Source organism: Babylonia areolata, chromosome 27, assembly GCF_041734735.1.
Source record: "Babylonia areolata isolate BAREFJ2019XMU chromosome 27, ASM4173473v1, whole genome shotgun sequence".
Classification (NCBI taxonomy): domain Eukaryota; kingdom Metazoa; phylum Mollusca; class Gastropoda; order Neogastropoda; family Buccinidae; genus Babylonia; species Babylonia areolata.
Genome location: NC_134902.1, coordinates 18,727,875 through 18,740,374, shown reverse-complemented (window position 1 = coordinate 18,740,374; position 12,500 = coordinate 18,727,875). Strand labels below are relative to the sequence as shown.

General features: G+C 44.2%; 1 protein-coding gene across 1 annotated transcript in view; it reads left to right on the top strand.

The window, feature by feature from the left end:
• LOC143301259 (soluble guanylate cyclase gcy-31-like) overlaps window positions 1-12,500 on the top strand; it is a 112,924-nt gene that overhangs the window by 69,751 nt on the left and 30,673 nt on the right. The window contains exons 6-7 of the mRNA XM_076615408.1: window positions 733-823; window positions 4,852-4,981. Of these exons, the coding sequence (XP_076471523.1) occupies window positions 733-823; window positions 4,852-4,981 (221 nt within the window). The remainder of the gene's footprint in view (window positions 1-732; window positions 824-4,851; window positions 4,982-12,500) is intronic.

Genomic DNA, 12,500 nt, shown 5'->3' with positions numbered 1-12,500 from the left:
ACAAAATATTCTTCGGCGAATTCAAAAACTTCAAAACAATGCTGCCCGTCTGACTCTCGGAGACCCACGTACAGATCACATTTCTCCTCACCTCCGCACTCTACATTGGCTCCCCATTGAAGCCAGAATTAAATACAAAGTTGCGTGTCTATGCTATTCTGCTTTCCACTCCGCAGGACCTACATACCTTTCTGACCTTATCAGTGTTTACACTCCCACAAGAAATCTCCGCTCTTCCTCTGACTGTTACCTTTTGAAACTTCCTCGTGTCAATACAAGAACCTGTGGTGAACGTTCTTTCTTCTTTGCTGCTCCTCACATCTGGAACAACCTTCCTCATCATATCCTTGCATCTGATTCTAATTCTGCTTTTCGCTCATCACTAAAGACTCATCTTTTTGAAACCTATCTATAAGTACTCTCAGCTTCCTTTTCTCCAACACCACCCATGTCAGCTCACTTTGGATGTATGTAGAGTGGGAAAGGGAGTGTGTGAGTGGGGGGAGGGGTTTTTTTGAGAAAGAGTGGTCATGAATGTATTATGTTCCTTGTAATATTTTTCTTTCATGTAAAGCGCCCTGAGCTCTTAGTGAAAAAGGGCGCTATATAAATGTACATTATCATTATTATTATTATTATTATTATCATTATTATTATTATTATTAATTGCGAGAAGGCGTGGGATGATTGGAATGATTGGCTCTGTTCTGTTCTGCTCGCTGACCTGGACAGATCTTGAAGACTTCACCAACCGCCTGCGCGTGAAGGGGCAGATGCTGTTCATGTCTGAGTGGGAGACCATCATGTTTCTGGGGACCCCTGTGTGAGTGGTATTAAGTAAGAAGTCTGGAGATTTCGCTGTCACTTTTCTCTCTCTCTCTCTCTCTTTCTTTCTTTCTTTCCTTTCTTTTCTTTTCTTTCTTTTCCTTCTAGGCACCCTTGTTGTTCTTTGTGCCATCATGTTTCTGGGGACCCCTGTGTGAGTGGTATTAAGTAAGAAGTCTGGAGATTTGGTTGTCACTTTTTTTTCTTTCTCTCTTTCTTTCTCTCTTTCTTTCTTTCTTTCCTTTCTTTTCTTTTCTTTCTTTTCCTTCTAGGCACCATTGTTGTTCTTTGTGCCATCATGTTTGGGGGACACCTGTGTGAGTGGAATTTCAGTCTGAAGATTTTCTTTTCACTTTTCTTTCCGTCTTTCTGTCTTTCTTTCTAAACACCTATGTTGTTCTTTGTGCCATCATGTTCCTTGGGACACCTGTGTGAGTGGAATTTCAGTCTGAACATTTTCTTTTTGTTTTTCTTTCTGTCTTTCTTTCTAAACACCTATGTTGTTCTTTGTGCCATCATGTTCCTTGGGACACCTGTGTGAGTGGTATAAAGTCTGAACATTTTGTTTTCATCTCTCTCTCTCTCTCTCTCTCTCTCTCTCTCTCTCTGCCTGTCTGTCTGTCTCTCTCTCTCTGCCTGTCTGTCTCTGTCTGTCTGTCTGTCTGTCTGTCTGTCTGTCTGTCTCTCTCTCTCTCTCTCTCTCTCTCTCTCTCTCCTGTATTTTTTTTATTTCTAGGCACTGTTGTGTAAGTTATTCAATGCCTGATTTTTTTTTTTTCTTTTTTGTTGTTTTTTTTAATATTTTTTTTTTAAATTTTTTCTTTCATTCATTCCTACTTGCTTGTATATCGTTCCCCAAGGAACCCGTGTGTAAAGCACAGTCGTGTGTGTTTTTATATATCAGGAAAGTGTTACACCATTTCATGTCACTAATACCAAAATGGGAAATTCATTTTTGGCCTTGTGCTCACAGTTGCAGTTTCACTTTCAGTCTCTCAAGGAGGCGTCACGGCGGTTGGACAAATCCATATACGCCGCACCACACAGTGGAGTGATGGCCTAGAAGTAACGCGTCCGCCCAGGAAGCGAGAGAATCTGAGCGCGCTGGATCTTCTTCTTCTTCTTCTTCTTCTTCTTCTGCGTTCGTGGGCTGCAACTCCCACGTTCACTCGTATGCACACGAGTGGGCTTTTACGTGTATGACCGTTTTTACCCCGCCATGTAGGCAGCCATACTCTGTTTTCGGGGGTGTGCATGCTGGGTATGTTCTTGTTTCCATAACCCACCGAACGCTGACATGGATTACAGGATCTTTAACGTGCGTATTTGATCTTCTGCTTGCATATACACACGAAGGGGGTTTAGGCACTAGCAGGTCTGCACATATGTTGACCTGGGAGATCGTAAAAATCTCCACCCTTTACCCACCAGGCGCCATCACCGTGATTCGAACCCGGGACCCTCAGATTGACAGTCCAACGCTTTAACCACTCGGCTATTGCGCCCGTCAGCGCGCTGGATCGAATCCCGCCTCAGAGCAGCCGATATTTTCTCCCCTTCCACTAGATCTTGAGTGGTGGTCTGGACGCTAGTCATTTGGATGAGACGATAAACCGAGGTCCCGTGTGCAGCATGCACTTAGCGCACGTAAAAGAACCCACGGCAACAAGAGCTGTTGTTCCTGGCAAAATTCTTGCTTCTTCAGAGGTTGTACAGTGTACGAAACTCGTTCCCCAAGGTTTCAACGTTCACAGTTTAAAAGAAAGAGAGACAGACAGACAGACTGACTGACTGACAGACAAACAGACAGACATACAGACTGACTCAGAACCGTGTTCCGCACGGGACGTAAATCGAGGCCCCCTTTTTTTTCTTTTCTTTTTTTACTTATCACGTGACCTCCTTAATCAATGGGTTATCATCTTCTCCTTCTCTTCCGCCCCATCCATCTGTCATCCACCTCGCCCCCCCATCTCCAGGTGTGTGCATATACTCGTGTTCATTTATCTGTGTGCTCAGATTTGTATGTGTGAGTGTGTGTGAGTGTGTGTGTGCGCGGGCGCGCGAGTGTGTGTGGGTTTGGGTGTGCGTTTGTATGTGTGTGTGTGTGTGTGCGTGCGTTTGTGTGTCTGTGTCTGTGTACACACGCACACACATGTATACATACATACATGCATACATACAGAAAGACACTCAAGACAGACGTACGTATGTGCAAGCATGCATGCATGCATCCATCCATCCATACATACATACATACATACATACATACATGCATGCATAACAGAACAACCAATTAAGCAACGGATAGATAAACGTACGCGGTGTCTGAGTCGGTTCAGCGTCACGATAAGTGTCCATGATAACCCACCTTACGTTGACAGTGACCATGGGATCTTTAACATGCGCAGTAAAATTTTGATCTTCTGCACACCGTAGAAGAAGCGCATGGAAGAGGAGGGAGGTGAAGGGGGGCAGTGGGGGTGGGTGTAGGGGTGGGGGCTCAGGTATTGCGCAGGTCTATGCACATCTCTTGACGAAGAAGATTTTTAACTCACTCAGTACGGCCAGTCCTCTCTTCTCCTCTACACAGACCCCTCGGATGTCCAGTGGGTGTCTGAATGACCCAACCTTTAGCTTCCGTCGTCAGAATTGTGGTATTCTTTGTCAACATTCATCTCTTAAGCATAAGAGCCTTCCGCTTCCAATATTTTGATGATGGCAACTGGGGTGAAACGCTGTTAACGTCGTCTCTTTCGCCGTTCGTATGGAGAGAGTTAAAGCAAAACAATATACATATATATATCATATATATATATATATATATATATATCCACCCTTGAATAATCCAATGGGCGCCATGACCGAGATTCGAACCTAAGACCTTCAGTCTAACTGTTTTGATAAACCACTCGGCCGTTGCGCGCACCAAACACGTATATATATATATATATATATATATATATATATATATATATATATATATCACTATATCACAACCAAAAAACAAAAAAGAACCCAAAAAACACCTGTCGGTTCCGGTGATTCCCGCTCCTACACCCCCTCCTGGCTTTTTCCTACCATGGTCAATTTGAGACGTAAGCAAGCGGGGAGCCGATAACTGGTTTCAAAGCCCCAAGGCATCCGTGTGTTTGAAAACTTGTGTTTCTGGTTCGTTTTCGTTTTGTTTTTTTTATCTGGAGGAGGGGGGAAGGGGGTTGGGGGGAGTGGTGAGAGATGTTGTTGTTGCCCGACTTGCAATGTGGCGATAGTGGGAGCCGTGTGGGGGCACAGTGCAGAGTCGGTACGAACTAGATGTTGGACATGCACACATGCGTGCGTGCGTGCGCGCTTACACCTATACAAGTGGTGCATACAAGAATCAAGAATATTGAATTCTTTGACCCTTGTTGGGGGGGGGGGGGGGCGGGGGGTGGTATAGAGGATATTCTTCTTTTCGTTGGTGGGCTGCAACTCCCACGTTTACTCGTATGTACAACGAGTGGGCTTTTATGATTTATGTGTGTGACCGTTTTTACCCTGTCATGTAGGCAGCCATACTTTTCCTAGGTATAGAGGATAACATAAGGTGACGACATTGGTATTATACACCAAAAACCTGAAATGCAAATAACTAATAAAACAGTGCAGTGGGAGATCATTTACAGCTTAGTCTTTTGTGAAGGACTATGACTCTCAAACTAGGAGGCAAGATTGCACTGGCTCTTAATGCTGCAGCATTTGGGGGGACGGGCGGGGGGGTGGGGGGGGGCTAGTGGGTCTTTGGGAACCATCCCCAACGCTGACCGTCCTAAAAACCCTCTTGACCGAGAGAGTTGGGGGATGTAACTTGGGCAAGACACCCTCCGCTATAATAATCAAATTCAAGCCCAAATAGTCGAGACAGCAGTTGCCTCCTAATCTGTTCTGACGGTCATAGTCGAACACGACTGACTGTCATAATATATCATCGTACCATTGCTTTTTCGGAAGTTGTTCAGATACCCATTGCTTTGCGCTCTACAGGATGAACAGCCTGGATGACATGTTCAACTCTGGACTGTACATCAACGACCTCAGCATGCACGATTCCAGCAGGGACCTGGTCCTGGCGGGTACCCAGCAGTCTGCAGAACTCAAACTGGCCCTGGATCAGGTGAGATGTGGGGATGTGTGGAGTGAGGGGGGTGGCCAGGGAGGGAGGGAGGGAGGGAGAAGGAAGGGGAGGGAAGGGAGGAAGGAGGGTGGGGAGAGAAAGAGAGAGAAGGTTGGGGTGGGAGAGAGAGGCAGTGGGTGGGGAGAGAAAGAGAGAGAAGGTTGGGGTGGGAGAGAGAGGAAGTGGGGGGGGAGAGAAAGAGAGAGAAGGTTGGGGTGGGAGAGAGAGGAAGTGGGTGGGGAGAGAAAGAGAGAGAAGGTTGGGGTGGGAGAGAGAGGACGTGGGAGAGAGTGAAAAGACGGGGCGGAAGGAGAGGGAGGAAGAGTGTGGTGCGATGTGTGTGGTGTAGTTTGGTGTGATGTGGTGGGAAAGTGAGGGGGAGGGGTAGAGTGGAGAAAGAGAGAGAGAGAGAGAGAGAAGGGGGTGAGGGAGTTGCAAGGAGAGAGAAGGGGGAGGGAGGAAGAGTGTGGTGCGATGTGTGTGGTGTAGTTTGGTGTGATGTGGTGGGAAAGTGAGGGGGAGGGGTAGAGTGGAGAAAGAGAGAGAGAGAGAGAGAGAGAGAAGGGGGTGAGGGAGTTGCAAGGAGAGAGAAGGGGGAGGGAGGAAGAGTGTGGTGCGATGTGTGTGGTGTAGTTTGGTGTGATGTGGTGTGTGCTGTGATGGTGTGGTGGGAAGGTGAGGGGGGAGGGGGGGAGAAAGAGAGAGAAGGGAGAGAGGGAGAGGGAAGGAGAGAGAAGGGGGTGTGTAAGGGGGTGGAGGGGAGGAAGAGTGTGGTGCGATGTGTGTGGTGTAGTTTGGTGTGAGGTGGTGTGTGGTGTAGTATGGTGGGAAGGTAGGGAGGAGGGGGGAATGGGAAGGGTAGAGAGAGAGAGAGTGAAGAGGGGGGGGGACACAAGAGGAGGAAGAGGGGACGGGAGGAAGAGTGTGGTGCGATGTGTGTCGGTGGTGGGTGGGGTCTGGTGTGGTGTGGTGTGGTGGTGTTGCAGCTGTGGGTGAAGTCTGATTCTGTATGGTGTGATGTGGTGCAGTGCAGTGTAATGAGATGGTAGCGTCGCACGCTTTAATTAATTAACTCACTCAGTACGGCCAGTCCTCTCTTCTCCTCTACACAGACCCCTCGGATGTCCAGTGGGTGTCTGAATGACCCAACCTTTAGCTTCCGTCGTCAGAGTTGTGGTATTCTTTGTCAACATTCACGTCTTCAGTATAAGAGCCTTCCGCTTGCAATATTTTGATGATGGTAACTGGGGTGAAACGCTGTTAACGTCGTCTCTTTCGCCGTTCGTATGGAGAGAGTTAAAGCTGTAGAGGAATGGTACGACTGCGTTCGTGTTTTTGTGTTGCTGCTGCTGCTTTTGTTGTTGTTGTTGTTGTGTGAGTGTGTGTGTGTGTGATCCTTTAGCGTTTTGTTATGTAGGTGTATTTGTACGTGTTGATGCGTGTGTTTGTGTTTGTGTGTGCGTGCGCTTTCAAAGCGTGTCCTGTCCTGTGAGTGTGTGCTCGAGCGCGAGCGCGCACGTGTGTATACCTTTCATCATCTCTATCTCTCCTTTACTGCTTCGTTTATTTATATGAAAACGTGTTTGTCTTCCTTTTTTCCTCCCCCCCCCCCCTTCTGTCTTGTTCGTTAGTAAAGCGACGACGGGAACACAAACGAAAACCCCTTACCGACCCTACCCAATCAACTGCATCAGACATAACAGACTCATTGAAAAGGCTCTTGTTAAAGCAAAGCCAGCGAGTTTCCACCAGATGAACAAGACTTTGTACACACAAACAAAATCGCTCGGCCAATTTTTTGTCACGACCCATGAGAGAGAGAGAGGAGGAGGAGGAGAGAGAGAGACAGATAAGAAGATGAACAGACTAGAAATAAATAAAAGAACGAAGGGAGAGCGAGAGAGGGAGAGAGAGAGAGAGTAGTTTTTGTAATCTAACAACAACAACAAAAAGAAAGGCTGTAAACCGCAAAACACAACTCGGGGAAGCCTAGACCGGAACATTGTTGCTCTCTCTGGGAGTCCCTAATTTGAAGGAGAAAAAAAGGTGGCATTGTTGTTGGAGGGAAAAGCTAGCTCGTACGTGGGCCTAATTAGTTTGAAGATGGAGCCTGTTGGCTGGTTGATTGGTTGGTTGGCTGGTTGATTGGTTGGCTGGTTCTCTTGTCAGTTGGCGCGCAAGTGTTGTCCCCTTCTGGGGCTTGAGTGGCTCTTTTGTTGCTGCTGCTGCTGTTGTTGTTCTTGTTGTTTTGTTGTTGTTGTTTTTGTTTGTTTGTTTGTTTTGTTGTTGTTGTTGTGTTGTTGTTGTTTTCTTGTATCTAGTTTTGTCCATGCTGGGTAAATGTACATTCAAACGTTATGTCTCTTTTGCTTGTTTGTTTGTTTGTTGATTTTTGTTTTGTCCAGGCTAGGTAATCGTACGGTGGAGAGAAGTTTTGTGTGTGTGTTACTGGTTGTTGTATTAATTTTGTTGTTGTTGTTGTTGTTTTGTCCAGGCTGGGTAAACGTAGGGTCAACAGCAGTTTTGTCTCTTGTTGTTGTTGATTTTTGTTTTGTCCAAGATGGGTAAACGTAGGGTCAACAGCAGTTTTGTCTCTTGTTGTTGTTGTTTTTCGTTTTGTCCAAGATGGGTAAACGCACGATCGAAAGAAATTGTGTCTCTTGTTGTTTTTGTTGTTGAATTTTGGTTTGTCCAAGCTGGGTAAACGTACTGTCGAAAGAAGTTTTGTATATTGTTGCTTCTTCTTCTTCTTGTTGATTTTTGTATTGTCCAAGCTTGGTAAACGAACGATCGAAATCAGTTTGTTTCTCGTTGTTTGTTGTTATTGATTTTAGTATTGCCCAAGCTGAGTAAACGTACGGTCGAAATAAATTGTGCCTCTTTTTGCTTCTTGTTGTTGTTATTGATTTTTGTATTGTCCTAGCTAGGTAAGCGTACGATCGAAAGATGTTTTGTCTTCTTTGCTTCTTCTTGTTGATTTTTGTTTTGTCCAAGCTAGGTGAATGTATGGTTCAAAAGAAGTTTTGTATATTGTTGTTTCTTGTTGTTGATTTTTGTATTGTCCAAGCTTGGAAAACTTACGGTCAAAAGAAGTTCTGTCTCTTTTGCTTCTTGTTGTTGGTGAGTTTTTGTTTTGTCCAAGGTGAGTAAAAGTAAGGTCGAAAGAAATTGTCTCTTGTTGTTTCTTGTTGTTGTTGTTGTTGTTGATTTTTGTATTGTCCAAGCTGGGTGAATGTATGGTTCAAAAGAAGTTTTGTTGATTGTTGTTATTGTTGTTGTTTTATGTGGGCTCTTTTTGTTTGTTTGTTTGTTTTTGTGGGATCAGTATTCATAACGTGAAACATTAAAATTTTTGGTTTGTATATTTGGTATTTGTTTGTGTTTTGGTGGTCATGTTGTTGTTGTTGTTCTTGTTGTTGCTCATCATCATCATCATCATCATCTTGTTCCTGTTGTTTGTTGTCGTTGTTTTTCTTCTTCTTCGTCTTCTTGCTGGTTGTAGTGGTGATGGTGGTGGTGGTGATGGTGGTGGTGGTGGTGGTTGTGATGGTGGTGGTGATGGTGGTGATGGTGGTGGTGGTGGTGGTGATGGTTGTGGTGGTGGTGGTGATGGTTGTGGTGGTGGTGGTGATGGTTGTGGTGGTGATGGTGGTTGTGGTGGTGATGGTGGTGGTGGTTGTAGTGGTGATGGTGGTGATGGTGGTTGTGATGGTTGTGGTGGTGATGGTGGTTGTGGTGGTGATGGTGGTGGTGGTTGTGGTGGTGATGGTTGTGGTGGTGATGGTGGTTGTGGTGGTGATGGTGGTGGTGGTTGTGGTGGTGATGGTTGTGGTGGTGATGGTGATGGTTGTGGTGGTGATGGTGGTGGTGGTGGTGATGGTGATGGTTGTGGTGGTGATGGTTGTCGAGGTGGTGATGGTGGTGGTGGTGGTGATGGTGATGGTTGTGGTGGTGATGGTGGTTGTGGTGGTGATGGTTGTCGAGGTGATGGTGGTGATGGTTGTGATGGTGATGTGGTGGTGGTGGTGGTAATGATTGTGGTGGTGGTGGTGGTGATGGTGGTAGTGGTGATGGTGGTGGTAATGGTCGTGGTGGTGGTGATGGTTGTGATGGTGGTGGTGGTGGTAATGGTGGTGGTGGTGTTCTTGGTTGTTCAGAGGTTGTTGATATTCTTTTCTGTCTTTCCTTCCTTCTTTCTTTCTTCCCTTCCTTCCTTCCTTCTTTCTTTCTTTCTTTACGTCATTTCATTCGTTTGATTTTCTTTTCTACCTTTATGTAGCTGTTAGTTTCTTTCTTATTTTACATTCTACAGTGTTATTTTTAATGCAACTCAAAGTTGTTGTTTTTCCTTATTATCGGGGTTTTTTGTGTGTTTTTTGTTGTTGTTTTTTGTGTTTTTTTTTGTTTTTGTTTTTTTTTGTATTCCCATCTGTCATACTTTCCCCCCAGCTTTTTTTCTTTCTGTCTTTCTTTCCTTCTTTCTGTCCTTATTGTTTCATCTGTCACTCTTTTCTCTCTGCCTCTGTTTCATTTCTTTTTTTCTTTTTTTTTCCTCTTTTCTTTCGCATGGCATTCTAATTTAGTTATAATTCCCCCCCGCAGTTTCATTCATTCACTTTGTTTCGTTCCTTACGTTCTTGTTGTTTTCTTTTAATTATTTTTCTGTTCTTTCTTACTTTTCTTTCTTTCCCTTTTCTTTCTTTCGATCGCCATTATATTATGTTTGTCCAAGTCGCCGAACCCTTGTCTAACAATAAAGACAGCCAAGTAGAGTTCATTAATTTTTTTTTTTTTTTTTTTTTTTTTTTTTTTTACCTTTTGTTTCTTGTTGAGCATTGAGAACAAAACACCAAAAGGTGGAGGAAGTAAGAGGGGGAGGGGGAGGGAGGACTGGGAGGGGGCAGGGTGGTGGGAGGGCGAGAGAAGAACGGAGGATACGATGGGGGAAGAAAAGGGGGCGGGGAAGGGTAGGGGGATGAGAAAGGAAAATGAAAGAAAATAAAGGCCGAAAAAAATGGTTGAAGGTTTTATAATAAGAGGAACGACATCGATTGTTTTGTTTCAATGCGTGGTGGTTTTGTTGTTGTTGTTTGGTTGGTTTTGTTTTGTCTTGTTTTGTTTTTTTGGTTGTTTTTTTTTTTTTGGGGGGGGGGGTTGTTTGTTTTTTGTTGTTGTTGTTTGGGGATTTTTTGTCATTTTTTTCTGGAGGGCTAGAATAGAAATACAAACAAGCTAACAAAACTAACAAGCAAATAGACAAATAATAAAAAAAATATTCGTTCGTTGTGTGCCCCTCTCTCTCTCTCTGTCTCTCTCTCTCTCTCTCTCTCTCTCTCTCTCTCTCTCTCTCTCTCTCTCTCTCTCTCTCTCTCTCTCTCTCTCTCTCTCTCTCTCTCTCTCTCTCTCTCTCTCTCTCTCTCTCGTAAACCATTCAGTCGTTCTTTATTTCCTTCCTTCTGCTCTTCCTTCCTCCATTCATTGTGTGTGTGTGTGTGTGCGCGCGCGCGCGTGCGTGCGTGTGTGTGTGTGTTTGTTTCAGGTGTGCCTGTCTATCTATTTGACTGGCTGACTGTTTATTTGCATGTCCTGTCTTCTGTGCCCCCAAGGACAGTTAATTTCTTGGAACCAGCAAGAACTTTGGATTGTTGTTTGTTTCTGTTTATTTGTTGTTGTTTCTTTGTGGGGGGCGTGGGGGGGGGGGTGTTGTGTGTGTGTTGTTTTTGTTGTTGATGTTGTTTTTTGTTGTTTTGTTTTGTCTTCAAAAGACATGCACCTGACGCAGAGGACTCCAACTTGCTACGGTACCAGTGGTAGACAGACAAGTCAGTTATTAAATTCTTTTGACCTGTTTTCAAAGCCAGGGAATCAACAGTGCTTCTTATAATTAAAATAAAGTAAAGTAGTGAGAGTGGAGGGAGAGAGAGCGGGGACGGGTTAAGGAAGCCCGGAAAAGAGAGAGAGAGGAGGAGAGATATATATGTGTGTGTGTGTGCGTGTGCGTGTGTGTAGAGTGATGGCCAAGAGGTAACGCGTCCACGTAGGAAGCAAGAGAATCTGAGCACACTGTTTCGAATCACGGCTCAGCCGCCGATATTTTCTCCCCCTCCACTAGACCTTGAGTGGTGGTCTGGACGCTAGTCATTCGGATGAGACGATAAACTGAGGTCCCGCGTGCAGCATGCACTTAGCGCACGTAAAAGAACCCACGGCAACAAAAGGGTTGTTCCTGGCAAAATGCTGTAGAAAAATCCACTTCGATAGGAAAGACAAATACAGCTGCACGCAGGAAAAAATACACACAAAAAATGGGTAGCGCTGTAGTGCAGCAACGCGCTCTCCCTGGGGAGAGCAGCCCGAATTTCATACAGAGAAATCTGTTGTGATAAAAAGAAATACAAACACACACACACACACACACACACACACACACACACACACAAAGTGCGCGCCCTCACTGGCAGTTTAACATATTGATTCCCGACGTCTTGTCAATGCAAATAAAGCGCACTTTATACATTGATGATGGTTATAGCAGCCTTGCTCGGCAATAAGATGCTTACAGGATAAAAACAAAACAAAAACGTAATGGGTTAAACATAAAAAAAAATAAAAAAATAAAAGTCAAGCCATCTAAATCGTTTCCAGACATTAAAGTAAAATACCAGATTTTTAAAATTCTACACAAAATATTCTTGTAGTTTGTGGTAATCCCTGTGGAAAGAAGTTGCAAAAAACAGTTGTGGTATTTATCATTTTCAAATGTATATATTTTCTTGTCGGTTTAATAATATGTTTATTTATCTGTTGAATTGTCTGTTTGTTTGTTTATTTATTCATTTGTTTATCTATTTACCAACGGATATCCTCTAGAGCACATAACCTTATGACACAAACCGCATTATGATGACATTACAATAAGCACACCAAAAAAACAAAAGAATAGAGGACAGCTACATGTATGAAAACTAACATAAAAATGACACAATAGACATTACATTCTGAAGCACAATTACAAAAAGATATCCTCTACAGCACATAACCTTATGACACAAACCGCATTACGATGACATTACAGTAAGCAACAACAACAACAAAAAGAGGACAGATACATATATGACAACTGACATAAAAATGACAAAATAGACATTTCATTCTGAAACACAATTACAAATGCACGCACACACAACCCCCAACTTTTAACACGCACCAGAATGCACACATTTCGAACACGTGCGCATTCACACACACACACACACACACACACAAGCGCACGCGCACGCGCCCACTAAATCACATACACGAACATACGACTGTACAGTTCACATTTTATCAAGTAGTGCTGCTGAGACGTAGCTCTTATCTGTTGCGGCAAATAGATAAAAATAACAGCGGTGCAATCGAAAAGTAGCGTTATTACACGTAGTGGCAACAATGGCACATAGCGCTATTGGCACGTAGCACTAATGAACGTAACGCTATTGACACGCAGCGCAATTAGCACGTAGCGCTATTCACGCGT